The following is a 27452-nucleotide window of genomic DNA, read 5'->3' as shown; positions in this document are numbered from 1 at the left end:
TTAATGTAGTTACATTCTATCCATGTTTTAATGCTGCAGCTCAGTCGGTTGCTAATAGATCAGAGTTTAAACTGGCATGTTGAACATCTTTAATCTGGTCATTTAGGGGAAGATTTAACACTAGAAAATGGCACAAAATAAGAATGACCAGGTGACCCGTCCAGGTGACCCGTCCATGTGACCCGTCCAGGTGACCCAGGTGACCCGTCCAGGTGACCCGTCCATGTGACCCGTCCAGGTGACCCAGGTGACCCGTCCATGTGACCCGTCCAGGTGACCCAGGTGACCCGTCCAGGTGACCCCTCCTCTCACCCGGAACGTTGGCTGGAGAGGCAGCAGCTCCTCCTGACCCTGAGGGACCAGGGGTCAGGAAATGGACGGGTGGATAAACTCTGGCTGCCGTGTTGCCAGCTGCCGGTTGACCATCGGCTCATGTTGCTCCTCAGGTCAACGCTGCTGACCTGCAGCAGGAAACGAGCCGTAATCACTGACGGAACAATCCGTCTGATCCAGAGACGCTCCGGAGTCGAAATAAAATAATCTGGACTCACAAACATCAGCAGAAAATAAAATATGCTGACAGTGGAAAGAGAAATTCAGCACAATGTGTGTGTGTGTGTGTGTGTGTGTGTGTGTGAGAGAGAGAGCAGCAAAGATGAGGAATCGCATGACTCAGCTCTTATCGTTTATGATTAACAGTTAATTTGGGAGAGTGGCAGTGTGTGTGTCTGTCTGTGTCTCAGTGTGTGTGTGTGTGTGTGTGTGCTCACACATCTGTCTTTGTGTCTCCGTGACGTTGGACCGAAGTGAGGAAAGTTTCCGGGACGTTCTCCATCAGGACGTCAGAACTTTTACGTTCCAAGTTTATATCGTTCTTTTGAAAACGCGTGAATAAAATCAGAGGCATCAGGAGGCTGAAGCTTCAGCCTCCTGATGCCTCTGATCCCTTCAGCCAACCAACGTGTCCCAATCCGCAAATCACACTAAAGTTTTCTACTTGCATCATTTTCCTTCCTACAGAAACGCGCCGTCCTCCTGCGTCTCTGAGTTCCATGTCGACGAGCGTCAGCAGGTCAACGCTGTAAAACATCAGAACTCGGCATAAACGGCATCGCAGGAAACTGAGATGTGCCGTCGGGTCAAAGGTCGCTGCAGTCAAAGCGCAGCTTCAGCTTCGGTAGCAGAAATAAATCCAGGAGGTTCTGGATGTTCCACTGGGTCAGAACCATCATCACCCTGAGCTGAATATTCTGGAGAACTGGGAAGGCATCAGAACTAAAACTGGACCGGGTAAAGTCCAGGGTTCTGTGATCCGGTTCGACTGACTGCGGGTTTCGGTGGACCGGAGGTCCAAACAGGACCGGTTCTCAAATGAAGACCAAAAACTGTCTCGATGCCTTGGTTCAGTTCTTCTGCCAGAACCGGGACCTGAAAAACTGCTGAACCAGCGGTCCTGGCTAGTTAATGGACTGCTGTGGTCTCCGCTAATTAGCCGGAGCCCTTGGTGAGGGGCTGTCATGTGATCTCCCACAGAAACAACCAGACAAGTTTTCTTCTTTACATTTAGTGAAATCACACAAATATACAAACTGAGCAAAAGGCAATGATAGAAAAACAGACGGCGGCCATTTTGAGGCATCGACGTTCAAATCAGCAAAACCACAAGAAAAACAAGGCAATGGCGAATGGAACCAAAGATGGGCCCCGACTACTTCCTGGACTTGGCTGCACCTCGGGGAATAAAGACGTCCCCAGGGGGAGCGACGGATGGCCTGATGGTGGCGCTGTGACCCGCAGGCGGCCAATCAGGTGCTAGAACCACATCACCTGATCAATGGCGTCACAGCAGCCGGGTCAGCTGGATGAAACAGGAGAGGAGGAGCTTCTGATGTCAGAGTTCACCTGAGGGAAATCGACCAATCACAGGCAGTGCTGCAGCACAGCAGAGGAGGGGGCGGAGCCTGAAAGCTACCCTCCCCTGACCCGAGACACCAGGTACGGTCTGCTCAGGTGTTCGGATCCCCTCTGCTGGCTCCGCCCTCCTCTTCGTCAGGACGAAGAGTCCAGAGCGGTTCTGGACATGATGGCGGTCCGTCCCCCAGGTGGGACACGAGATCGTCTCTGACAAACGTCTCCATCCTCCCATAATAAATAAAATCCATCACAAAAATAAATAAAATAATAAATATCCCACCACCGAGTGTCTGTGTGACTCGGGCCGGGTCTAATTCCTGGAGCCATCCAGTTCAGCAGAGGCCCGGTACCGATCCGGTACCGATCCGGTACCGGTCCATTCATTGGTAGCGGCGTGTTGGAGCAAGGATGCATACAGTCTGGAGGTCCCTGTTGTAGACTCCAGGAATTAGACCTGGCCCTCCCACATAGGAATCCCAGCGAATCACTGATCTGCTTTGAAATCTGCTTATGAAAAGAGGCTCATGATTGGTTAGCTCGTTACCAAGGAGACAGAACGTTTCCTTTATGAAGTTCAGCAGGACGCGGAGAAGTTTGGTGGAGGAAGATCTCTGAGAAGCTGCATCCGTTCATCCTGCTTTCCTCCATCAGGTCTCAGATCAGAATTAGCTGGTTTGGGTGGAGAACAACAGGAAGTGGGCGGAGCTCCAGATCTGATCAGTGATTGGCTGGTTTTTCTGCTCAGACGCCCAGTGGGGGGCGACAGTGGTGCTGGTACGCTAGTGGCTTCAGAGCCCGACCTCTGCTACCGACAACGCAGAACCCGCCCTCCATCTGGTCCTTTTGGGCCCACACTGAATAAACGAGCTGCAACATTTCACACCAAGCACCTGGAGGTCAGAGGTCATCCAGAGGTCACCGGCTCCACCTGTAACCGTCTGCAGCTGCTGTTCCCAACCCGACCGCCAGGGGGCAGCAGCTGCTGCAAACGAAGCTAAACTCCAACATTTATTAAACATGAATTAAAATTTTCATCTTTTTTCCCCAAACTGGTTCTGAAACTCGACCTGAAGGAAGGAAGTCCACTGGGTTTCTGGACCCGAGTGGAAACGATTCAACTGGAACAGAACCGGAACCAGATTCTGGTAGAACCAGCTGTGCTATGTGACATCGGAGAGCAACCGGACCTCTGAGCCGGCCAGAACCAGCGCTGTGATGTGTAAATGTTCCAGAACACAGATGGAGCGTCTCCTGCCGAGCCTCAGGCGGTCCAAACCCGGTTCCCGGACCGAGCCATTAAACCCGCTGAGCTCCGGTTCTGCTCGTTAAAAAAGTACCAAAAAGCCCGTTTGGATCTGTAGAGCAGGATTGTTGTGGCTCGGTCCGGGCCGGTCTGCAGGGTTCTGGGCCTGTCGGTACCGTCAGACTCAGATGTAATGTTCCGCTTTATACAAGTTCTGGTCCGTAAAGTCCAAAAGGTTCTGATTACATTTGAACATTTTTTAGATTTTATCATTTGAGCTTCATTTTCTTCTTCTTTACAATTATGGCCACAAGTCTCAAAAGTTCTAGGAATCCGACCCGGTTCAGCTCCACTCTCTTGGATCTGGACCGGATTTGGTCCAAGTCCGGTCCAGTCCTGAGGGAGTTCTGGTCGGGTCTTTGCATGGCACTAGGTTTGTAGCTCTGCACAGTATTTCCCCATCGGCGCCGTTAGCATGGCTGTGTGTCCAGTCTGGATCGGGTCCAGATCCCAGGTGGTTCTGGTTCTGACCCGGACAGCGTCGCTGTGCTGGAATGTATTCAGAGGTTCTGTCCACAGTCTGGTTGGTCAGGCAGTGCGTCCTCCCGGCCAGCGGACTGACCAATGAGGAGCTGGGGGCGGGGCCGGGGGGTCCGATCGGATCGGGCTCAGTGTGCTGTGCTGATTGTTCACAGAACCGGAACAGAACCGACACCTGACGTTCGTTTAGGCTCCGCCTCCTTCATTAAAGCTTCAGACTGTCCAGAATCCGATACTTGTTCTGGATCAGAACCGGATCGCTGTGAGGTCCAGATGGTTCTGCTGTAGAACCTGTTGAGGTCCGGCTGGCTCCACGAGTCTCAGGAAAGGTTCTGCTCCGCTGGGTTCTGGGTCCAATCAATCCATCTGACCAATAAATAAATTGACAGACCGACTGCTGGTGATTCGGTCCGGTCCGGTCCGGCTGATCAGCAGAACCTCATCCCCCCCCAAACCCCGGCCCCAAATCGGTCCGGCGCCGTCTCAGCTGCTGCCGGACATCAGGTTGATGGCTTGGTCCAGTTTGTGTCTCAGCTTGTGTTTCCGACAGTAACCGTCCCGGTCCAACGCCGTCAGGATCTGGGGGGACAGAGACAGAGGGACAGAGGGACAGAGAGACGGAGGGACAGAGGGACAGAGAGACAGAGAGACGGAGGGACAGAGAGACGGAGGGACAGAGAGACGGAGGGACGGAGGGACAGAGAGACGGAGAGACGGAGGGACAGAGAGACGGAGGGACAGAGGGACAGAGAGACAGAGGGACGGAGGGACAGAGAGACAGAGGGACGGAGGGACAGAGAGACGGAGAGATGGAGGGACAGAGAGACAGAGGGACAGAGAGACGGAGGGACAGAGAGACAGAGGGACGGAGGGACAGAGAGACGGAGAGATGGAGGGACAGAGAGACAGAGGGACAGAGAGACGGAGGGACAGAGAGACGGAGAGACGGAGGGACAGAGAGACAGAGGGACAGAGAGACGGAGAGACGGAGGGACAGAGAGACAGAGGGACAGAGAGACGGAGAGACGGAGGGACAGAGAGACAGAGGGACAGAGAGACGGAGAGACGGAGGGACAGAGAGACGGAGGGACAGAGGGACAGAGAGATGGAGGGACAGAGAGACAGAGGGACAGAGAGATGGAGGGACAGAGAGACGGAGGGACAGAGGGACAGAGAGATGGAGGGACAGAGAGACGGAGGGACAGAGAGACGGAGAGACGGAGGGACAGAGAGACAGAGGGACAGAGAGACGGAGGGACAGAGAGACGGAGGGACAGAGAGACGGAGGGACAGAGGGACAGAGAGATGGAGGGACAGAGAGACGGAGGGACGGAGGGACAGAGAGATGGAGGGACAGAGAGACAGAGGGACGGAGGGACAGAGGGACAGAGAGATGGAGGGACAGAGAGACAGAGGGACAGAGAGACGGAGGGACAGAGAGACGGAGAGACGGAGGGACAGAGAGACAGAGGGACAGAGAGACGGAGGGACAGAGAGACGGAGGGACAGAGAGACAGAGGGACAGAGAGACGGAGAGACAGAGGGACAGAGAGACGGAGGGACAGAGAGACGGAGGGACAGAGAGACAGAGGGACAGAGAGACGGAGGGACAGAGAGACGGAGGGACAGAGGGACAGAGAGATGGAGGGACAGAGAGACGGAGGGACAGAGAGACGGAGGGACAGAGAGACAGAGGGACAGAGAGACGGAGGGACAGAGAGACGGAGGGACAGAGAGACGGAGGGACAGAGAGACGGAGGGACAGAGGGACGGAGGGACAGAGGGACGGAGGGACAGAGAGACGGAGGGACAGAGAGACGGAGGGACAGAGAGACAGAGGGACAGAGAGACGGAGGGACAGAGGGACAGAGAGACGGAGGGACAGAGAGACAGAGGGACAGAGAGACAGAGAGACAGAGGGACAGAGAGACGGAGGGACAGAGAGACGGAGGGACAGAGAGACGGAGGGACAGAGAGACAGAGGGACAGAGAGACGGAGGGACAGAGAGACGGAGGGACAGAGAGACGGAGGGACAGAGAGACGGAGGGACAGAGGGACGGAGGGACAGAGGGACGGAGGGACAGAGAGACGGAGGGACAGAGAGACGGAGGGACAGAGAGACAGAGGGACAGAGAGACGGAGGGACAGAGGGACAGAGAGACGGAGGGACAGAGAGACAGAGGGACAGAGAGACAGAGAGACAGAGGGACAGAGAGACGGAGGGACAGAGAGACGGAGGGACAGAGGGACAGAGAGACAGAGGGACAGAGAGACAGAGGGACAGAGAGACGGAGGGACAGAGAGACAGAGGGACAGAGAGACGGAGGGACAGAGAGACAGAGAGACAGAGGGACAGAGAGACAGAGGGACAGAGAGACAGAGGGACAGAGAGACAGAGGGACAGAGGGACGGAGGGACAGAGAGACGGAGGGACAGAGAGACAGAGGGACAGAGAGACGGAGGGACAGAGGGACAGAGAGACGGAGGGACAGAGAGACAGAGGGACAGAGAGACAGAGAGACAGAGGGACAGAGAGACGGAGGGACAGAGAGACGGAGGGACAGAGGGACAGAGAGACAGAGGGACAGAGAGACAGAGGGACAGAGAGACGGAGGGACAGAGAGACAGAGGGACAGAGAGACAGAGGGACAGAGAGACAGAGGGACAGAGAGACGGAGGGACAGAGAGACGGAGGGACAGAGAGACGGAGGGACAGAGAGACGGAGGGACAGAGAGACGGAGGGACAGAGAGACAGAGGGACAGAGAGACAGAGGGACAGAGAGACAGAGAGACGGAGGGACAGAGAGACGGAGGGACAGAGAGACAGAGGGACAGAGAGACAGAGGGACAGAGAGACGGAGGGACAGAGAGACAGAGAGACAGAGAGACGGAGGGACAGAGAGACAGAGGGACAGAGAGACAGAGGGACAGAGAGACAGAGGGACAGAGAGACAGAGAGACGGAGGGACAGAGAGACGGAGGGACAGAGAGACAGAGGGACAGAGAGACAGAGGGACAGAGAGACGGAGGGACAGAGAGACGGAGGGACAGAGAGACAGAGGGACAGAGAGACGGAGGGACAGAGAGACAGAGGGACAGAGAGACAGAGGGACAGAGAGACGGAGGGACAGGAGTTATTATGTTATTCATCATAATTAAATATTGAAAACCAGATGTAGGAAAGTTTTCCCAGGTTTTATCGTCTCAGCCTCAGGCTGGACCGACCGTCTGCTGGTCCAACATGGTAGCTGCATCAGGAGGCTTCAGTCGGTTCTGGTTCTGTTGGACCCGGTTTAAAAGGCTCCTCTAAAGCTCTAAAATGAAAATCCTGATGACTTTGAGGCCCAGTGAAGAAACATCAGTTAGACATAAAGTCATCTGGGTATTGAAATATTCACTCGTATCCATTCAAAAATAGAAAAGCAGCTGAAACATCCAGAACCAGAACCAGGTCCAAACTGGTCCTTCTGCCTCGACGTTCCTCCGGAGACGGTCCTGACCCGCTCAGAAACCCGGAGCTGCAGCCTCACCTCTTCCTTGTACTTGTTGATGTAGAAGTAGAGCTCATTGAGCGCGCTCAGCGTGTTGAACTCGTTGCCATGGAGACGGGACTGCTCCACCAGGTAGGCGTCCATGTCCTGGTCGCTGATGCTGGGCATCTTGGAGATGTCCCTGTAGTACCTTCATGACAGACAGACAGACAGGTGAGACGGAAGCTTCTGGTTCTGACCCAACAATCTGGACTGTTCAGCCAAACAGGGTTTGTGGACCGGTCATGAGACGGACCCGGTTCTGGGTCCGTTTTCAGTTTCTGAAAGTTTCTCATCAGCCACATTTTCCAAAGAAATCTACAAAAACCCAACGAATCAGCAGCTTCCAGCTCTTAGAGACGAAGGACGAAATCTGATCTGAAACAAGTTTCAAAGTGAGGATGGGCCCTTTTCCCTGTCCTGCCTCCCCCATCTGCGCTGCTTTTGCTCTTTGCATGTCCTCCAAATGGTAAATTATGGGTCTGGTCAACTGGGGCCTCCTGCATAAAACGCTGCGCAGTTTTCACACAGAGAATGTAGAGAAATGCTGCTAAATAAATGGGATGCATGAGGCGGCGCAGCTTTTCTTTATCAATCTGATTTACAGGAAGCAGCTGCTGCTGCTTCCTGTAAATCAGATTGGGTTAGTGACCAGTTAGCTGCTGCAGCTGCTGCTGCAGCTCCAAATGGAAATGAGTAGAAATACTCTGTCGTCACGTGAAGCAGTAACCATGGCAACGGTTGGCTTTAAAAAGCTGGACCGGTACCAGTACCAGTACCGGTACCAGTACCGGTACCGGTCATAAACCACCATCACCCAGCAGATCAACCCTCCCTCTGAATGAATCCTTCCACTGAAGATCTTCTCCATCAGAGCCAAAGCTCCACCTTCAGGTTCTTATAGACGTGATTGCAGACACACCTGGATCACCTGAAAAATAACCTGACCTGTTGATGCGTGAAATATGGCGCCACACATTTCTTGTGCGCACGGCGCTTTATGCATGAGGCCCCTGGTCTTTCAGCACAGTTGACCAAATTTTCTCGAGGTCAAAGCAGAGCCGTCTGGTCCGATGGGCCCCATGCAGCTGGGAGCACCGAGGACCGGGTGTTTGTCCAGCAGGACTGTTATTCTGCCGCCTCCATGATGGCTGCAGCCTCAGGAACCCGTCTACCTGCGTCCTGTTGTCTTTTTTGTTCTTTGGATGGGCTGCACTCTAACATACGTGACTGAACAACAGCAATACAGACTGATTGTGAAAGTAAAGCTGTACACAGACAATGTTGTTTCAATAAAGAAACTAAACGTGTACATGACCCATCAGGTGACAAACCTCTGATGGTTGGTCACCTGAACTCGTGTCTCATCTGGTTGTTGTGGAGAAACTATCAGTGAAGTGTTTCATCTAATTCCTCTAAAGTTTGGGCTGCGAAGCTGTGAAACATTAACGTGAAAAGCCCAGAGACGACCAAAGTAACTGCTCTTCTACCTCTCCACCCAGCTTTTGTAGTTGGGGATGTCTTTAGCATAGAGCAGCTTGTTGGACGGCGAGTCTTTGCCGAGCCGATGTTCGGACGTCGAGCACGAGTCCATGAAGGTCTGCGCCACCACCGACAGGCAGGCGTCTGTGATGCTGCTCTTATGGATGTCGAAGACGAACTGTGGATTCTTAATGACGTTGACCCAGAACCTGAGAGGAAGACTGCACACGGCACAGAGGAGGCTTACTCAGACGGATCCTAGGAAGATGTCCAGGGACACAATTCATGGGTTCTTGGCTCACCAGTTGCTCTTCCAGGTGTGCCGCACATCTGGGTCGGTGATTGACCGTTTGTCGGCCTGCTCGTCCAAAAAGTCGAACATGTATTTAATCGCCAACGGCAGTGCAGAACCACGATGGGCCGTGCTGAACACCGTCTCAAAAAGGTCGTCCACAAACTTCTGCAGCGTCCCCTGGTGGTGGAAGGACCAATGTATAATTTAAGAGTTAGAACGATGATGAAATATCTGACATCAAAAGTCGGAATTAGAGATGTGCTGATCAGGATTTTTCCTGCCGATCACCGATACCGATCACTGATACCGATCACTGATACCGATCACTGATACCGATCACTGATACGGATCACATAATTATTTATTTTTTTATCAGAACCATGAATTCACCTTAATTTAGACAAAAACTTGTTTTAAGGCGTTACCTTGGTGACCAGCAGTGTGTTTTAAGGCGTTACCTTGGTGACCAGCAGTGTGTTTTAAGGCGTTACCTTGGTGACCAGCAGCGTGTTTTAAGGCGTTACCTTGGTGACCAGCAGTGTGTTTAAGGCGTTACCTTGGTGATCAGCAGCGTGTTTTAAGGCGTTACCTTGGTGATCAGCAGCGTGTTTTAAGGCGTTACCTTGGTGATCAGCAGCGTGTTTTAAGGCGTTACCTTGGTGATCAGCAGCGTGTTTTAAGGCGTTACCTTGGTGATCAGCAGCGTGTTTTAAGGCGTTACCTTGGTGACCAGCAGCGTGTTTTAAGGCGTTACCTTGGTGACCAGCAGTGTGTTTTAAGGCGTTACCTTGGTGACCAGCAGCGTGTTTTAAGGCGTTACCTTGGTGACCAGCAGTGTGTTTTAAGGCGTTACCTTGGTGACCAGCAGTGTGTTTAAGGCGTTACCTTGGTGACCAGCAGCGTGTTTAAGGCGTTACCTTGGTGACCAGCAGCGTGTTTAAGGCGTTACCTTGGTGACCAGCAGTGTGTTTAAGGCGTTACCTTGGTGACCAGCAGCGTGTTTAAGGCGTTACCTTGGTGGCCAGCAGTCTGGTCAGGTAGATCTCAGAGACCATCTTGCTGCCCCGGTCTCCTTCTCTCTGGTCGCTGTGCTCGTGGTTCTTCACCAAATGCCAAAGTTTAGTTCCTGCAAACAGACAATGGTGGAGCGTCAGCAGAGGCCAAGCCGGATCTCTACTGAGTCAGACTGTAGGTCTACTCCATGATGGTCTCGGATGTTTCTGCAGTACCCGTCTCCTGGTCTGGGGTGATCATTGGAGCTCTGGATCTCAGGCTGTCGGGACTGCTGGACGTCCGCAGTAAGGACTCTGATGGTGGAGACGAACAGATGAGGACCAAAATATTCATGGTGACATAAATAAAACTACAATCATTCTGGAAGCATTCAGCTCGTCCCACAGCTGGTTTTTAGGACTGATCAGGTGGAAGTCCTGGATCTGGACTCGGTAGCTGAAGCCGACCCGTTAAACCCGACCGCAGCGACCGGTCCGGCTCACCGTATCTGCTGAGGGATCTGGTGAAGGTGAAGGAGTTGGCGATGTTGTAGGCAGAAACCTGCTTCTGGACCAGCGCCACCAGGGAGCCGTCTGTTACCTAGCAACCAGAACCACACATCAGTCGGCGAACCGCTTCACCGGCCCGTTTCCATCAACAACAGTCTGTGAGCAAGAACCGGACCTGATCTGGACCCGGTTTTCTTTAACTCAGCAAAGCATGTACCAGTACTATCCTCTGACCCGGTTCTGGTGGGCCCGGTTCCGTACCTGGTAGTGAGCCAACGTGTTCAGCCTTTTCCAGTCGCTCTCTATCTTGGTCGTCACGTCTTCATCCTGTAGGATGATCCGGGTCAGCCGGCCCTGCCGCCACTCTGAGAACACAGAACCGTTAACAGAACGGGTCAGAACAGGTCAGACGGAGCCACCAGAACCAGGAAGCGTGGCGGTGCGGTACCGAGGTCCATGTCGTCGGCTTGCGGCCGCTGGGAGAACGGGATTCCTTTGTAGACGGCGTCCAGCAGCTTGTCTTTGACCTGGGTCACCGTGTCGCAGTTCAGAACCTTCACCGGTACCTCGGTTCCGGCTTCGCCCTCTGGAGGGATGCACATCAGCGTCTGAGGGAGAGACGATCCGTTTCTACAAAATTCCAGCTCCAGAACCAGCAGCAGAACATCTCTGGATCTCTCCTGCTGCCTGGAATCTCTAAAGGTTCAGTTAAGGAGCCCAGTGGGACCCCAGCCTGAAGTCTGACCCAGTTCTGACCCGGTTCTGTCCCAGATCTGGGATCAGCAACCAGAGAGGACTGGGTTCTGGTTGAAGGCTGATTGGGCTCTGAAACCAGAATGCCGGGTCAGAACCAGTGACGGGATCACTGGGAGTCATGCAACATTTCAGAGTAATGTGTTCTAGGTTCTGATTGGACCAACAGACCATCGAAGGTTCTGCACCAGGCAGACCTGATAACGCGTCTAACTGGACGATGAATTTTCCCAGGATTCATTGCGATAAATGATAATATGCTAAAGGGAAAATCCTCTCAGCGTTCTGAAGATCATTGAACTGGAAAATGTTTTAAATATCCAAAATACATCAACTGGGAACGGAACCAGGAAACCCGCAGCCTCCGGACCCTGACTGCCGGGCCCGTTAGCTCGGTTCTGACCACCTGTTCTCTTTTGTGAGCTCCTGGCAATTTCCGGGTCGGTTCCAGATCAGTTCTGGACCGGTTCCATGTTAATCCAGAAGCACTGAACCTTCAGTCTGCTCCTAACCCTGACGGAGCTGTGGAGCGTGACGTCAGGGACACCGGCGCCATCTTTGGGGTCCTCTCTGTTAAACATAACCGATAAAATCAAGTCTCGCAGATTTTTTTAATCCAAGTTACTTAAAATACTTTAGCTATGGTGCGAACCTGCTGCGTTATTGTCTGTAATGTCCGATCACACGACTGAAACGGTAAAAAGATGGAAAACGGACTTTAGTTTCACTGTTTTCCTGCTTGAAACAACGTGAGGAGGCTAAGCTAACGGAGCTAAGCTAACGGAGCTAAGCTAACGGAGCTAAGCTAACGGAGCTAAGCTAACGGAGCTAACGAGAAGGAGACAATGTCCTGTATCAGCGGTGAGACGTCCTGATATTTACCTTCTCCAACATCCCCAGATACCTGCAGGTTTGCTCCACACATTTCATTCTGGTGAGTGTCTGAATTCGCTTTATTGGTTTTGTGTCATAATTTATTTCTCTGTGATTTTGTCCGAGTGTTCATGTTCCGTTTCTGTTGAGCTCATTTAGGTCGGGCTCATGTTGTTTAGGTAGAACAGTCCGAGTTTTGTCAGTGGACATCGAGGTTATGACATTACTGTGAAGTAACTATTTTACTAGTGTTGTCAGGTTTACAGCTTTAATACTGACATGTTCTGATTTGTCCTCTTAAAGCCAAACCGACGTGTGACATGGATGAGCTCCATCCTGACTGGGTCCAGCGCTGAATGAGGGTCACTGAGGTCAACGGCACAATGTCGGACCGACATGGCGTCAGTTAAAGAGGCGATGCAGCAAAACCATCAACAAGTTACTGAGACTGTTTTCATTATTTACCCCACAAGAGGTAAATAATGAAAACACAGTAGAGGCAACAGATGAGGAGCAAGTTGGAGAGACTGAGGAGGAAGAAACCAGGAGAGAAGATCAGCTGCAGACTGAACAGGAACCATTTGGGTAGGAAGTGGCTGTTTTCTGTCATTTAATAATTTAATGTATTAAACATCCTGAATCGTTTGATTCAAGCTCTTCAAGCTGCATGTAGGTGAAGAAATGAATCATATTTAAAGTAAAAAATAGATATTTAAATAGTTCAGGTAATAAACATACGTGTAATGAAAGATTATATTTTTAAATAAATATTTTATGTAATGAAAGAAAACAATTATATAATCACATCTGTCTGGGTTTTTGGGTTTGTTTTCATTGTATTTAGCTTCATGTTTTAATTCACTTTAGCCCTTCATGGACCTTTTGATATTATTAGAGGTTTTTAGTTAGAATTATATTATTGCTTGTTTGTCTGAGTCCATCTCCAGCCTCTTTAATGACTATAATTCTATTTTATCCTGTTAGTTATTATTTCAGCCTCCCTGCAGGGTTTCTAGTAATGTTTATTTCTTAATTTGATCACCATAGGTTCAGTTATTCTTCCATGTCTGAGTCTCTATCTTTAGTAATTCTAGTTGGGTTATTTCTTTAGATCTTCTAGTTTCTCCAGCTCTGTGTTCCTTCGTTCTTATTGTTAGATCACCTTGTTTCTGTTTAGTTCTGGTTTCCCTCATATCTTTCTCTCCTAGTTCATCAGGTTTTCTTTACTCTTAGTGTCTTTTGTATTGAAGTATTTTTCAGTTCCCTGTTTCCTCCCGTTTGTGTCCCAGCAGATCTCCTTAGTTTCCTGTTCCACCTTCTCCTCAGCAGCTCCTGAGCCAAATGACTCTCAGCTGCTGTCACTCTTCTCATTCAGGCCGTTGAGCTGCTGAAGCTCCTCTTTCAGTCACAACTCACCAGTCCAGCTTGTTATCCTGCTCACCACGTTGCTACCTTGTTATCCCTCATGTCTCCTGATTCATGGTGTTTAGGATTTCCTTGTTTTCCTGGATTTAGGATTTAGTTTAGTTTATTAAAATAACATCCAGATAAAACACCGGAGTTGTTCTGACCGGTTGGTTTCGGTCTGTGGACACCAAAGATGGCGCCGAGCGACGGAAACGTCATACGCTGTGACGTCAGCTCCCGTATGGGAAGCCCGTTGCTATGGAAACGGCTCAGCGATCCAGGCCGCACTCAGTAAACAGTAAAACAATTGAGGTTCAAAGGTTCGGTTCTGAAAGGTGGACCCTCAGAACCAGAACCAGAACCTTTACCAGCTGCTTGTAGTCAATCTGCTGCCGGATCAGCTTGTCTTCGCTCAGAGAGTAGCGCGCCTCTCCAGTGATGGCGTCGATCGGCCCTTTCTCCATCTGCTGCTTGATGGCGCAGTAGAGCATGAACAGCGGCTCCCCGGCGCACTCCTGGGGGGGTGGGGTGGGGGGGGACATTGGGGGGGGCATGGGGGCACAGGCCCATCAGCGCCAACGCTCCTCCACAGCAGTGATCTGATTGGCCGGCAGCCCAGGGGGCGGGGTTACCTTCAGGAAGCGATGCAGCAGGAAGGTGAACCAGTTGGTCAGCATCTTCTCAGCAACAGACTCTGTTCTAAACAGACAGAGGTCAAAGGTCACATAGGAACCGACGTGGTGTGGTGCTGTGGGTGCCAGAGCGAACCTCCTGAGGAGCAGCTTGGGGTGGTTCCGGTTCTCCAGGTTCTTCTCTATCAGATCCGCCAGCAGCTGCTTCAGCACCACCGTGGCGTACTCCATCCGACCCTGAGGAGACAGGTTGGAGGTCACAGGTCAGAATCATAGTCTGGGATTGAACTATGTACGGTGTCCCTCAGGGTTCTGTGCTCGGTCCTCTGTGGTTCAGCTAGTGTTGCAGTACCTGAGACCGGTCTTGGTCTCAAGACTACTTCTTGATGGTCTCGTCGTTGACGACTCTGGATTTTATTTCAAGACCACAACTGTGGAAATATCACTGAATCGCCACCATCAATAACCGTAACCCTAAATCTTTGTTTTCACTGGATGCAAAACATACCGATTAAACTCCAAGCAATAAAGCGACTTACTAATTACCTGTTTGTGTTTCCGCCGCCCCCCTCTAACTCGCTCGCGGCGCTCTGAGACATGGCAGTTTGTCTCGGAGCGGCAGAAGATGTCAGTCTAATCGTCGGTAATAAAGTTTCCTACGTAAATCATAAGATCATGACGACATGTGAATTAAGCAGCGCTTCGCTTTCAGACGGTGGGACTACGTCCAACTTTTGTTGTCACTCAGAGAAAGTTACTCTCTGTGAGGTGATGCTAGCTAAGCTAGCTGTACACGGACATGTTGCGTTTGCGATGATAAATGCCGCCACTTCCTGCGCTTGTTGTTGACAGACGTGCTGCACATGTGCGACGATGCTGTGACAAAGTCTGTAATATGTGATGTGACTCACGAACAATCCGATTCTTCTGAACGGCTCTTCACTGTAAACGACAGGACTGGAGTCTCACTGAGAGCCGTTCTTTGTTGTAATGCTCTGGTTCACTGCAGTAGTTATTATTATTCTATTTTATTAAATATATCCATCCATTTTCTAACACCCTGGTCCCTCAGTGGGTCAGTAGGAGCTGCTGCCTCTCCAGCCAACGTTCCAGGCGAGAGGGGGGGTCACCTGGACGGGTCACCTGGACGGGTCACCTGGACGGGTCGCCTGTCTGCCGCATTATTAAATATATATATTTGAATAAATAAAATACAGGAACATAAGATCACACAAAGAGAATGTTCATTGCTCTGATTATTGTTGTCACCCATCATCTGTGTGCCGCCTGGTTTCATGCAGGAGCAGACAGACAACAGTCACGTTCTCCTTGTGCCTGGTTATTTCTTGCTAGTTGCTCCTTGGTCAGTGTTCATGGTTGACGATAAACTGTTAGTGCATTGCCATGGTTGCTGTGTTTAATGATTCAGACAGTGGTGGTTTCTGACATGGGCCATATGGGCAACCACCCAGGGCGTTATATTGTTAGGGGCGACCTGAAACCTCTCCAGATTGTGGCACAGAGATGGAAGCAAAGCAGAAGAAAGAAGAGTTTGAATTGATTATTATTTATTTCCCGGGCCTTTGGGGCCTCTGGGCCGGTCCCAGACTTTCAGGTCGGTACCTGCAGAGCGGCCATCAGCAGGGAGGCGACGTTCCCTCGGTCCCGCATGGAGAAGGACCTCTGGGCCTCCAGCGTGTGGATGAAGCTGAGCAGGAACATCTTGTTGTTGAGCAGCTGGCTGAAGAGACGCAGAGCTTTCTCCACGTTGGCAGGAGACTGCAGGGAGAGAGGAGCGTTACCGGCCGGGTTCTGGTCGGGACCGTCTGGGGTCCGAGGCTCGGAGGAAGTGTGGGTTTGGGCCGAACCGGCGGTCATACGTACATCGAGCTCCTTGAGCACCGGGTGCTCCTCTATGCCGGGGAACATGACCCTCATGGTGTAGGTCCGATACTCCAGGAAGGGGATCTTGACTCCGTCCATGTCGTTGGTCAGCTCCTGGATGTCGGTCTGCAGCTCGGCGAAGGCTGCAGGACGGACAGGAAGTTATATTCACGAGCGGACCGAGGGCGGTGGAGCCAAGCGACCACCCACCTTCTTTGCACTCTAGCGCCACCCGGCTCTCCAAGTTGTCCATCTGCAGCTGCAGGCGCTTCAGCGTCCGGTCGGCGTCTCGGGTCTTCCTCTTGTAGGCGATGAGCACGGCGATGATGGCGATGAGCAGAACGCCGCCGCCCGCGCCGATGCCGATGATGGCGGGCAGCGTCAGCGTGTTGTCGGAGTAAATGTGGAGAATCCCCGGGAAGTACTCCAGGCCGCCCACCTGGATCTACAGGAGGACAGGCAGGTTAGGGTCAAGGGTCATGTGACCAGAGGTTTGGCCAGAAAAAAAGGCCTTTAATTCATTTTATGGAAATATTTTAAATAAATGTTTTCTCTTTTTATTGGCTCTAGTGCCTTTATTTGATAGCGAATTGAAAGACGGTAACGAGAGACGGGGAGGGCATGTGGCAAAGGTCGCCAGACGGGAATCGAACCATCGACTGAGGCCTCCATATGTGCAGTGTGCTGAACCCCCGCGCTGCCACAAATTATGTTGCTAAACATAATTTTGTTCAAAGTATTAATAATATATATTGATGTACATGTAAATATTCCATGATATACATGAACATTACATTTATGTTATTATTATTATACCCATAAGAATATTTCTTAGTTATGTTACGTATATTTTCAGTTAATAACAAAAAAAAAAATCACTCATGCAATAAGGAGACAAAAAGAAACAACATTAAAAACAATAAATAGAACTAAATATAAATATGCTGTTTGCTTCATTAAATTCTGTTTGGATAAAATTTAACAAATTCATAATTAATGGCTTATGAAAGATTGACAGAGTTTTACAGTTTATAAAGCACACACACACACACACACACACACACACACACACACACACACACACACACACACACACACACACACACTCCGCTCCAGCTGGTGTTCAGGTGAGTCTTCATCTCAGCTCTGATTAAAGTGTTTCCTGTTTGCAGAGTGAATATTGATCCAGTTTGAACAAACTGATGAATTAATATCTGATGTTTACTAATCAATGATGTTAGTAATGTATCAATAGCTGCCAGTGACGCCTGACTTCAGGTTCAGAATCTGGAATCTGTAGCTCTATAATAATTACAGTGGTTATCTAGATCTTATTGAGACGCTGAAGCTGCGTTTCATCATCTTATGCAGAATTCATCTGGCAAGGTTCTGACATCATAGCAATTAGCTTCATTAGCACCAATTAGCTTCATTAACTCCAATTAGAACCAATTAGCTTCATTAACTCCAATTAGAACCAATTAGCTACAGCGGCTTCAATTAGCTACATTGGCACAAATTAGCTTCATTAGCTCAAATTAGCATTAATTAGCTACATTAGCTCCAATTAGCTTCATTAGCTCCAATTACCTTCCTTTGGTTCAATTAGCACTAATTAGCTCCAATTAGCTTCATTAGCTCAAATTAGCTTCATTAGCTCAAATTAGCTTCTTTTGGTTCAATTAGCACTAATTAGCAACATTAGCTCCAATTAGCTTAATTAGCTCAAATTAGCTTCCTTCGGTTCAATTAGCACTAACTAGCTATATTAGCTCAAATTAGCTTGATTAGCTCAAATTAGCTTCCTTTGGTTCAATTAGTACTAATTAGCTACATTAGTTCCAATTAGCTACATTAGCTCCAATTAGCTTCATTAACTCAAATTATCTTCCTTTGGTTCAATTAGCACTAATTAGCTTCATTAGCTCAAATTAACTTCCTTTGGTTCAATTGGCACCAACTATCTTCATTAGCTCCAATTAGCCTCACTTGTGGCTGCAGCTAATGACCTTCACCTTTACAGCTCCCTCCTCCTCCTCCTTCGATGAAGGGCCGACCTGCTTCACGCAGCCGGTCGGGTCCTGACTGTGAAATGTTCAGAGATTTTGCGTGGCAGAGAATCCGATGTGGCGCGACATTTCAGGCTAAACTCAACATGGATCGTGTGTAAATGATGATGGTTGGTTAGCGTCTGCAGATCTTCATCCTGGAGCTCCAAACTGGTCCACAGAGGGAAACCAGTAGGAGCCGTGAGGAACCGGTCCCTGTTCAAAGAGAACTGGTCCCAACTGGACCTGCGACGGGTCAGGAACGTTCCCAAAAGCTCCAGATGGGCCAGTCTGGACGGAACCGCACTGTGCCCATATGGACTGTCCCGTGTGGGGACAGTCGGTCCTTGTCCTGAGTGGACCAATCAGAACCCGTCAGGACTCACCACGACCCGCTGCTCCCCGGTCAGGTCCGGCGAGTCGCAGAGCAGCTGGTTCTCGGAGACGGTGAGCAGGCAGGGCGAATCTCCGATGAGGACGGTGTAGTTCAGCCGGGCGTTGCCGGGCGCCGCCGGGATCAGGTTCTTCCCCTGGAACCAGAACACACCTGGTGAGCCACAGGTAAGCCCTGCCACGCCACGCGCGTCGCTCCTGTGACCTCTGACCTTCAGGATGATGGGGGAGCCCGGCTTGACCTCCAGGATCCCGGCGGGGCCGAGCGGGTCAAAGGTCGGGTTGGGGTAGTGGGTAAAAGGGGTGGAGTTCAGGACCAGCAGAGACGACACCTGGACAGGTGGAGGAGAGAGAGAGCTGGCATGGAGTCCACACACAGAACCCGGTCGGAACCAGGCCAGAAACACATCAGAACCCAGCCGGTACCTGGTCCAAGATGAAGCCGAACTCATCGGGCCGCAGCGCCCCCTCCGGCGGGTCGGGCTTGTTGAAGACGAGGCCGGGAGCGAGGCAGGTCATAGTGCTGTTGTTGACCACGGTGCAGTACTGCGGAGGAAGAGGAGGATGAAGAGGACCGAGAGGAAGAAGGATGAAGAGGAGGATGAAGAGGACCGAGAGGAAGAAGGATGAAGAGGAGGATGAAGAGGACCGAGAGGAAGAAGGATGAAGAGGAGGATGAAGAGGACCGAGAGGAAGAAGGATGAAGAGGAGGATGAAGAGGACCGAGAGGAAGAAGGATGAAGAGGAGGCGGCGCTCCAGCTGGTGTCTTACGTTGCTGGTCTCCACGCCGCCGTACTTGGCCCTGACCTTTGGCTCCTGGATGGTCTGCAGGTTGGTTCCGGTCACCGTGATCAGCGTGCTGCCGCTGGACAAACACACAGGGATGGGGTCAGGGTTCTGGGTCGGTTCTGGTTCTGATGGCTCAGTTCCTGGCTTTGGATCTACAACTGGACATTGATTAATGATCAGCTCTATCAGAGCCCTGATTGGTCCAGATGTTCCTAACATCTAACTGTTGCACACCGCACTTTTCAGTTTTTTATCTGTTTAAATTGTGAACATTTTCCTTCCCAGCTGTAAATCATCATGTTGGTTTTTCACAGTAAACTGATGAGTGCTGCAGAGAAACCGATCTCACTTGAGGATGGTCCAGTTGGGCTCGATGCCGGAGACGGTCGGGTCCTCGCTGTAGCTGTAGCTGACCTCGCTGTTGGTCACCTCGGCCCGGTCGATCATCAGGCGCAGGGGGGCGAGGCCGGCGCCGGTTGGCGAGGCGGGTGTTATGCAGACTATCTCCCGATTGGTGCGCCTGCAGGAGGAGAGACGCCGTTAACCTGCCGGTGGTCTGGAGGTTTTCTGGGCCGGCTTCCCGTCTGCTCAAGAACCTGAAGCTTCCCCGATGGACTCACTTCACAAACAGACACTCCTCCTTGTGGACAAACACAGAGACGCCGCTGCCGGAGTCCAGGTGTCGCCCGACCACTGTCAGCCGGGTTCCTCCGGAGACGGGCCCCATCAGGGGGCGGATCCGGGTGAAGCTTGGGCTCTGAGGAAACCGGGGAATCATTTCAATCACGAAACGGATTGGATCGGCCGTTCTGACCAGGTTTTTCGTCTTCTAAACCTAAGAAGCTAACTAAGCTTCCTACATGGAAAGCTAACTGGAACCTGTATCTGAGAAGCTGACTGGGCCCAGCGGAGACTCACCACGAAGGAGTAGGTCTGGGTGGACAGGGTCCGGTACTCGGCGCTGCACACGCCGATGCAGAGCTCCACCGGCCCGCCGGGCGAGTGCGGCAGCAGGGCTTCGGCCATGTCGCACACGATCCTGCAGACGACCCGGCAGAGTCAGGGGTACGCCTGCTTAGCATGTTCCTTAGCGTGTTTCTTAGCGTGTTTGCCATTACAGGCTAGCTAACAGGCTAACGTCTTTGCTGGCCTGTTTCCTATTGTTGACCCAGACTGACCTCTCGGCGCTGACGTACAGCGACGGCACCGGGTTGCAGCGGACGCCGGCCACCTGGATGTGCGTGATCTCCTTGACCTGCAGACCCAGGTTCTCGCCCTCAATGGCGACGCGGGTGCCGCCCTCGCGGGGTCCGGTCAGCGGGTCGATCTGCAGGAGACGGCGGGTCAGAAGCGGCCAACAGAACCCTGAGGTAACGCTGCGGCAGACCCACCTTGGTGATGCGCGGATGGCTGCAGCGCAGGTTGTGGCGGCCGTGGTGCATCCAGTTCTGCTCCGGCGAGGGGCAGTGCTGCCGCAGGAGGCACTTCCTGCTCTCCACGCACCACCCGCACTCGAACACAGGGGGCGCTTTGAGGCACTGGCCACAGCTGGAGCGCTGCGCTTCACACTTATACAGCAACGCTGCGGAGAAGTGCAACAGGCAGAATCAGAACCGACCTCTGGCCCACTGGGTGGTTCTGGTCATTAATTGTCCCCCAGATTAATAATCACTGATAACCTTTCATGAAGGTGGGCTTGTCAATCAGGAAGTTTTCGTCCCAGACGATGGAGAAGTCCACCTGGAGGTCTCCGGCCTCATCTCCTTCGTACCAGTACTGCAGAACCAGAACCAGAACCTCCTTCAACATCGAGACTTCACATGATCATTTACAGTCAGGTGGCTGAGCAGAACCAGCAGCATTTAGCTGGTTCTGGTTCCACTCCAGCTCCCACAGAACCTGGACCGTCAGCTGAGAGACGGGTCTGTGTCGTGGAGACGGAGCCAGCAGGAATTCTGGGAGTTTACGGCTAAATGGACAATTTCCTCCGGGAGCCAAGATTGAATTAAAAACACACTGAGGGTCTGTCAGCAGGCGCAGCACGGTGTGTGTGTGTGTGTGTGTGTGTGTGTGTGTGTGTGCGTGTGTGTGTGTGTGTGTGTGTGTTTTATAAACTGTAAAACTCTGTCAATCTTTCATAAGTCATTAATTATATGAATATTTATGTTACATTTTTTATCCAAACAGAATTTAATGAAGTTAAATCAAACAGCATGTTTATAGTCAAAGGACAGGAAATGAGCGGACGGCGTTCATCCTCAGAAAGACATGGATCCGTGTCAGAAGAGTGTCTTGGTGAAGACCGACGTCCAGACGGTGGTCCTTGTTGGACCGGTCCAAACCGGTCCAGACAAATCAACAAAGAGCACGCCTGGAGACAATTTCAGATCCAGGCCCAGGAAACAGAACCCTGCCTGCCTCTTCCCTACCGACGGGCAGAGCCCGGTCAGCGGGTCAGGCCTGGATCGGTTCATCCCGGGTCGGACCCGCTTACCGAGGTGTTCTGGCACTGGATGCAGGAGGAGTTGAAGCGCACGGCGGGGATGCGCTGCACCTTGCCCTGGATGCTGAACACGCACTCATAGTTCTTCTGACCCGACTGCGGCTGCGGCAGGTTCCGGGCCCGGAGCGTGATCGGACGCACCATCCCAGCCGGAACCAGGATGTCGGCGGTGGGGAGGATCTGAGGACAGCCCTGCAGAGACACATACGAACATCAAGGGGTTCTGACCCTGTTCAGAAACTGTCCATCCTGAAACCTCCAGACTGACCCGGTTTCCACTAAAACTTTCCTCCCGATCCTGTTTCCACGGTAACATCACCGCCAACCTGATTGTTCCCAACCTTCCCACATTTTTCCCAAAATGTTCCCAACTGTTCCCAGAAGCAGCTCACCTCCATGCTGCTGACCCGGCCCTCCTGGAAGGAGCAGTCCTTCAGGTTGTTGGTGCAGATGTGGCGAAATTTACACCAGAGGCAGGGAAAGCTGCTGCTGACACAGGAAGTACACCTGAGGGGAGAGGGAGAGGCTCTGATTGGTCCAGCAGGGTCACCTGTAGGGATGGGTACTGAATTGCGTACTTTTATTGGTACCGACTGAACTCTGCTGGTACTACCAAGTACCTATTCAAGTAAAGTCAAACAGTACCGGGACCTCCGGAAGCAAATGGAGTAGACGGTTGCGTCAGAGCCTCTCCCACGTTAACATCAAAAACTCGTTAATATGCTCACTGTCTCGACAAAATAACTGATGAACGGGAGGAGAAACACGTCGAGCCGTAAAAAACCCGATAAAGATGCCCAAAACTCAGGCTAACAGCGCCCCGGTGGCTAAGCTAACACGCGTTCGCGCCAAGCTAGCGTTAGCCAGCGTGGCTAATGCTGAGCTCTGGGACGGACACGGACCCGGAAGGAAAACTTAAGGGTCCGTGGGTTAGGGACCCTTAAGGGGGATAATGCAAAGCTACAACAAAACTTCGACCATCTGGGACATGAGATCAACGGTGAGCTGGACAGGCACTGAGGCAAAGGGGCAACCGCTGTGCTACTGCATCCGGCAACAGAGGAAAACGCAGCTTAAAGTGCTTGATTTACGATCCCGCTTTGGGGTGGAGGAGGGGAACCCCACCACCACACAGCAGCCGGAAGGCCAGGAGGGGAACCCCACCTCCACACAGCAGCCGGAAGGCCAGGAGGGGAACCCCACCTCCACACAGCAGCCGGAAGGCCAGGAGGGGAACCCCACCTCCACACAGCAGCCAGAGGGCCAGGAGGGGAACCCCACCTCCACACAGCAGCCGGAGGGCCAGGAGGGGAACCCCACCTCCACACAGCAGCCGGAAGGCCAGGAGGGGAACCCCACCACCACACAGCAGCCAGAGGGCCAGGAGGGGAACCCCACCTCCACACAGCAGCCGGAAGGCCAGGAGGGGAACCCCACCTCCACACAGCAGCCGGAAGGCCAGGAGGGGAACCCCACCACCACACAGCAGCCGGAGGGCCAGGAGGGGAACCCCACCTCCACACAGCATATCGAGTAATGGGGGGTAAGGGCGGGTAACAGGGAGTAACGGCGGGTAACGTGGATTAACGGGGTAACGGCGAGTAACGGCGGGTAACGGGGAGTAACGGCAGGTAACGGGGAGGAACGGCGGGTAACGGGGAGTAACGGCAGGTAACGGGGAGTAACGGCGTAACGGGGAGTAACGGCGTAAGGGGGCGTAACGGAGTAATGATGGGTAACGGGGAGTAACGGTGGGTAACGGGGAGTAACGGCGTAACGGGGAGTAACGGTGGGTAACGGCGTAACGGGGAGTAACGGCGTAAGGGGGTGTAACGGGGAGTAACGATGGGTAACAGGGTGTAACGGCGGGTAACGTCGATTAACGGGGTGTAACGGTGGGTAACCGGGTGTAACGGCGGGTAACGTGGACTCTAACTCACCATCTCGTGGGAGAGGACACTGTTTGTGACGTGGGACTCACAGGATGGACCGTTTTCTCCTAAAGGCGCCTCTACTGGCCTTTTCTCAGTTTGAGAGGTTTAACCCTCGACTTGCCAACGGGGTCACGACTGAGAAGAGGGAGTTTCTCATCTTGGAAGTCAGTCGAATATTGTTTTACTGTTCCTGTTCTGGATTCAGGGGCCAAATCAGTCAAGGTAATTTTTTATATTACTGTCATAATTTAAAAATCGTTTCCTTGAATGTAAACGGATTGAGTAGTCCAGTGAAAAGAAAAAGGGTCTTGGCCAAATTGAAAAAAGATTAGATACAAATCGCTCTTTTACAAGAGACGCATATGTCCAAACAAGAACATGACAAGTTTAAGTCATTTGGTTACCAAACACGTTTTATAGCTCTTGTAGAAAGAGAGGGGTGATCACCCTAATTTCTAATTCACTGAACTTTGAGTGGATATCTGAGAGGGGGGACAAAGAGGGCAGGTTTGTTATTATAAAGGGGCGGATTGATAATGTTGTCACGATTACGTAGCACCAGAGAGCGACAGAACTTTCTTAAAAACGCTCTGACACCATTATCTCATTTAGTGAAGGAGTTGGGGCTGGAGATTGGAGCCAATCCCTAATTATGCTCTATACAACAAGCTATAAGAAGCAAAAAACTGGTCGGTCAAAAGATCTAAAGATCCTGATCAGGGAGATGGGCATGTCTGGAGGGATTGAAGAGATTTTACTCTTCTACACACAGTTCACTCCAGGATCGACCTTTTCTGACGAACGCCATCGATGGACCTAAAGTGAAGTCAATCATAATGAAATATAAATATAATGAAGTAAAGCTTCATTGGTGCGGCTGATATTTCAGACCATCATCTATTTGTCTAATAGGCCTAAAACATTATGGCGCTTAAATATAGGTATCCTTAATAATGAAACCACAACGAAGGAGATTAGAAAAGAAATAACAGCAGTGATTCTTGAGAATAGGGACAAAACAGGTCCTATGGATAAAGCACAATATTTGAATAAAATATATGTGGCACTATGAAAGTGAGTCCTGAAACTAGTAGTCCCCCCATTTTCCATTTTCCTTGTTTCCTTGTAGAGTTTTTCTGTTTTTGTTTTGAAATGTCATTGTTTGAGTGTTTGCAGCTAGTTTTCGGCGTTAGCTGCGGCTGTTAGAATTGATTAGATTTAACAATGTTTATTAGAATTAATGTTTGGGTTTCGCCATCGGAGGGCGCTCAGGTGCCGCTCTGGCAGGCTGGAGGAGTCCGCCATTGCCGAGAGGGCAGCTTGTTGCAGCGGATGTTGGAGCGCTACTGTAACCGCTGTACTTTCTTTTCGCAGTTTACACTGAATAAATATGCTACACGCGGAGTGACTCGGCCCATCATTTCCTGCGGTGTAACATGTACACAAAATATAATTTTTTCAAATATCTGACTAAACTAACCTGGGTCATGTGATCACAACAATGTATGTTTTCCAGGTATTTGATGAATATTTTTTATTTTAAACATTGTAGTCGGTGGATGATGCCTGTAAAATCCCTTGTCCAGGAGCAGAACTCAATACATTATAATAGTTTAAAACAATTTAAAAAATATTAAAATTATATATTATGACAATTAAGTACAAGTATTCATATAAATAATTATAAAGGTATCAATAAATTGAATTAGAAAGCATTTTTATATATTTTCCAACTCCATTGAAATTTGTCCCTAGTTTTTGTCAACACCGTCAGACATGAAAAGAATGTAAAAAAATCAGGCATTATTGGAGGCACCAGAACTTCTGAGGACCCCATGACCGCTTCCTGTCTCTTCCTTTGGTAACAGGGCTAGTTAGCTCCGGTTAGCTCTTTAGTTTTTTCTTCTTTTTATTCCTAAGTTGTTTGTCACAACCATGATGTGTCAACTCCATGATGACAATAACTGATAATTTACTAAACTTTGATGAAATTTTGTGAAATAAAAGCTTAATTTCGGTAAAATGTAAAGATTTAATGGACCTGATGAGCTACAATATGGCCTCCTTCAGAATAACATCATATAAACTGAGGTAGTTTGGCTTTTTGTCAAATCCGTCGGTTTTTCTGACTCTTTCAGTGAAATTGTTGTCAAATCTCACTTAAATGTGCAGTTAATTCATTTTAATGTATTTTACATAAATTGCATTACTTCACATGTACAAAGTTTTTCATTTTACTCACCAGTTTGTCACCTTCAGCTCTGGGTCAACTCCGTCAGATGGACTTGTTGTTTTTTGTTTTAAATAATATTTATTTTGTTTCTTGAGAAGCATTTGTCTGTAAAATGAGTTAAAATATCACTAATAGGGTCATTAAAAATTATTTTTTATTTTTGTCAGATGGTGATGACAGCGTTCTGGGTCAGGTCCTTTAAAAATGTAATTTAAAAAAAAAATGTTGCAACTGGGAGCCTGTAGCTTAGCATCTTTACATTTCCTAAACATTTGTCATATTTGCATACATAAGGTTGAGAAATAACAAAAAAATTATGGGAAAATTAAAACCCATTTTGTCCCTATTCTCAAGAATCACTGACCGAATGTGTAACAGACAATAATGACGGGCAGATAAATCCCACCTTGGTTTGGGACACGGTCAAGGCGGTAATGAGAGGGAGACTAATGTCTAGAACTGCTTATTTTTTAAAAATAAAAAGGTTGAAATACGAGGAATTGGAAAACACTTTGAGGAAATTAGAATTAAAACAGCAAATGACTAACAATGGAGAATTATCAGAACAAATAAAAACTAAAAACAATATAAATTATATACTTGAGGAAAAATTACGATTCTCCAAACAAACATTTTACAAATCAGGCCCAAAAGCTACACAAATCTTAGCTAGACAACTTTGTAAGCACCAATTGAAGCATTTGATTACCAAGATTAGAGAATCCTCAACTGGTAATTTAACTTGTGACAAGGATAAAATACATAAGACCTTTGAAAATTACTTTAAAACACTATACTCTGCCCCAGAACCAGTTAACATAACTGCTGTTGATGATCATTTGGCAGCTGTGGACCTTCCTTCGCTTGGACTAACCCATAACGAAGCTCCATCTGCTCCCATTTTCCAGAAAGAACTGGATACAGTTATTGGACATTTGAAAGTATCAAGTGCCCAGGTAGTGAAGGGTTTCCAAATGAATGGTACAAGATGTTCAGGGAGGAGCTCTCCCTGGTTCTGCTCCAGTCTTTAACTGGACCTTGAGTAGGGCAGGAAACCACCATCTTGGAGAGAAGCTGTAATATCTGTCCTCCCTAAAGAAGGGAGACATGCTGAATACTGCGAATCCTATCGCCCAATCTCAATTCTGAATGTTGATTATAAAATTTTTACATCAATAATCTCTCGGAGAATGGAGCCTTACATGTTAGATCTAATACACGGGATTAATTAAAGGCCGGAAAACTCATGACGGCATAAGACGAACATTACATGTATTGGCTCGAGCCACAAATCAGAATCTCAGCGTCGCATTAGTTAGCATAGACGCAGAAAAGCTTTTGACCGGGTTAACTGGATTTTTCTATTCAAGGTTAATCTGGAAGGAAGTGGTTGACAAATGGACAGATGTCACTGGACTCCTGATGTGGCCCTCCTGTAACCCAAACCTTCGGCCAGGAGAGTTGGATGGAGGACTGGTAGCTTTGTGCCAATTT

At 50.1% G+C, this 27452-nt stretch overlaps 1 protein-coding gene across 1 annotated transcript in view; it reads right to left on the bottom strand.

Annotated features, from left to right (window-relative positions):
- Nucleotides 1–3135: 3135 nt before the first annotated feature.
- plxna3 (plexin A3) overlaps nt 3136–27452 on the bottom strand; it is a 62235-nt gene continuing 37918 nt past the window's right edge. The window contains exons 12-38 of the mRNA XM_081609437.1: nt 22184–22298; nt 21783–21983; nt 20968–21064; nt 20680–20870; nt 20467–20615; nt 20207–20327; nt 19909–20045; nt 19638–19808; nt 19271–19364; nt 18925–19044; nt 18711–18830; nt 18492–18635; nt 16268–16502; nt 16058–16200; nt 15797–15952; nt 14310–14410; nt 14174–14240; nt 13910–14056; nt 10957–11116; nt 10770–10873; nt 10503–10599; nt 10236–10313; nt 10020–10132; nt 9014–9183; nt 8720–8932; nt 7230–7380; nt 3136–4276 (exon numbers count right to left, since the gene is read on the bottom strand). Coding sequence (XP_081465563.1) covers nt 4181–4276; nt 7230–7380; nt 8720–8932; nt 9014–9183; nt 10020–10132; nt 10236–10313; nt 10503–10599; nt 10770–10873; nt 10957–11116; nt 13910–14056; nt 14174–14240; nt 14310–14410; nt 15797–15952; nt 16058–16200; nt 16268–16502; nt 18492–18635; nt 18711–18830; nt 18925–19044; nt 19271–19364; nt 19638–19808; nt 19909–20045; nt 20207–20327; nt 20467–20615; nt 20680–20870; nt 20968–21064; nt 21783–21983; nt 22184–22298 — 3691 coding nt within the window. The 3' untranslated portion in view covers nt 3136–4180. The remainder of the gene's footprint in view (nt 4277–7229; nt 7381–8719; nt 8933–9013; nt 9184–10019; nt 10133–10235; nt 10314–10502; nt 10600–10769; nt 10874–10956; nt 11117–13909; nt 14057–14173; nt 14241–14309; nt 14411–15796; nt 15953–16057; nt 16201–16267; nt 16503–18491; nt 18636–18710; nt 18831–18924; nt 19045–19270; nt 19365–19637; nt 19809–19908; nt 20046–20206; nt 20328–20466; nt 20616–20679; nt 20871–20967; nt 21065–21782; nt 21984–22183; nt 22299–27452) is intronic.

The sequence above is a fragment of the Poecilia reticulata genome, chromosome 7 (assembly GCF_904066995.2).
Source record: "Poecilia reticulata chromosome 7, P_reticulata-male-v2, whole genome shotgun sequence".
NCBI classification, from domain to species: domain Eukaryota; kingdom Metazoa; phylum Chordata; class Actinopteri; order Cyprinodontiformes; family Poeciliidae; genus Poecilia; species Poecilia reticulata.
This window is presented reverse-complemented; position numbering and strand designations above follow the sequence as displayed.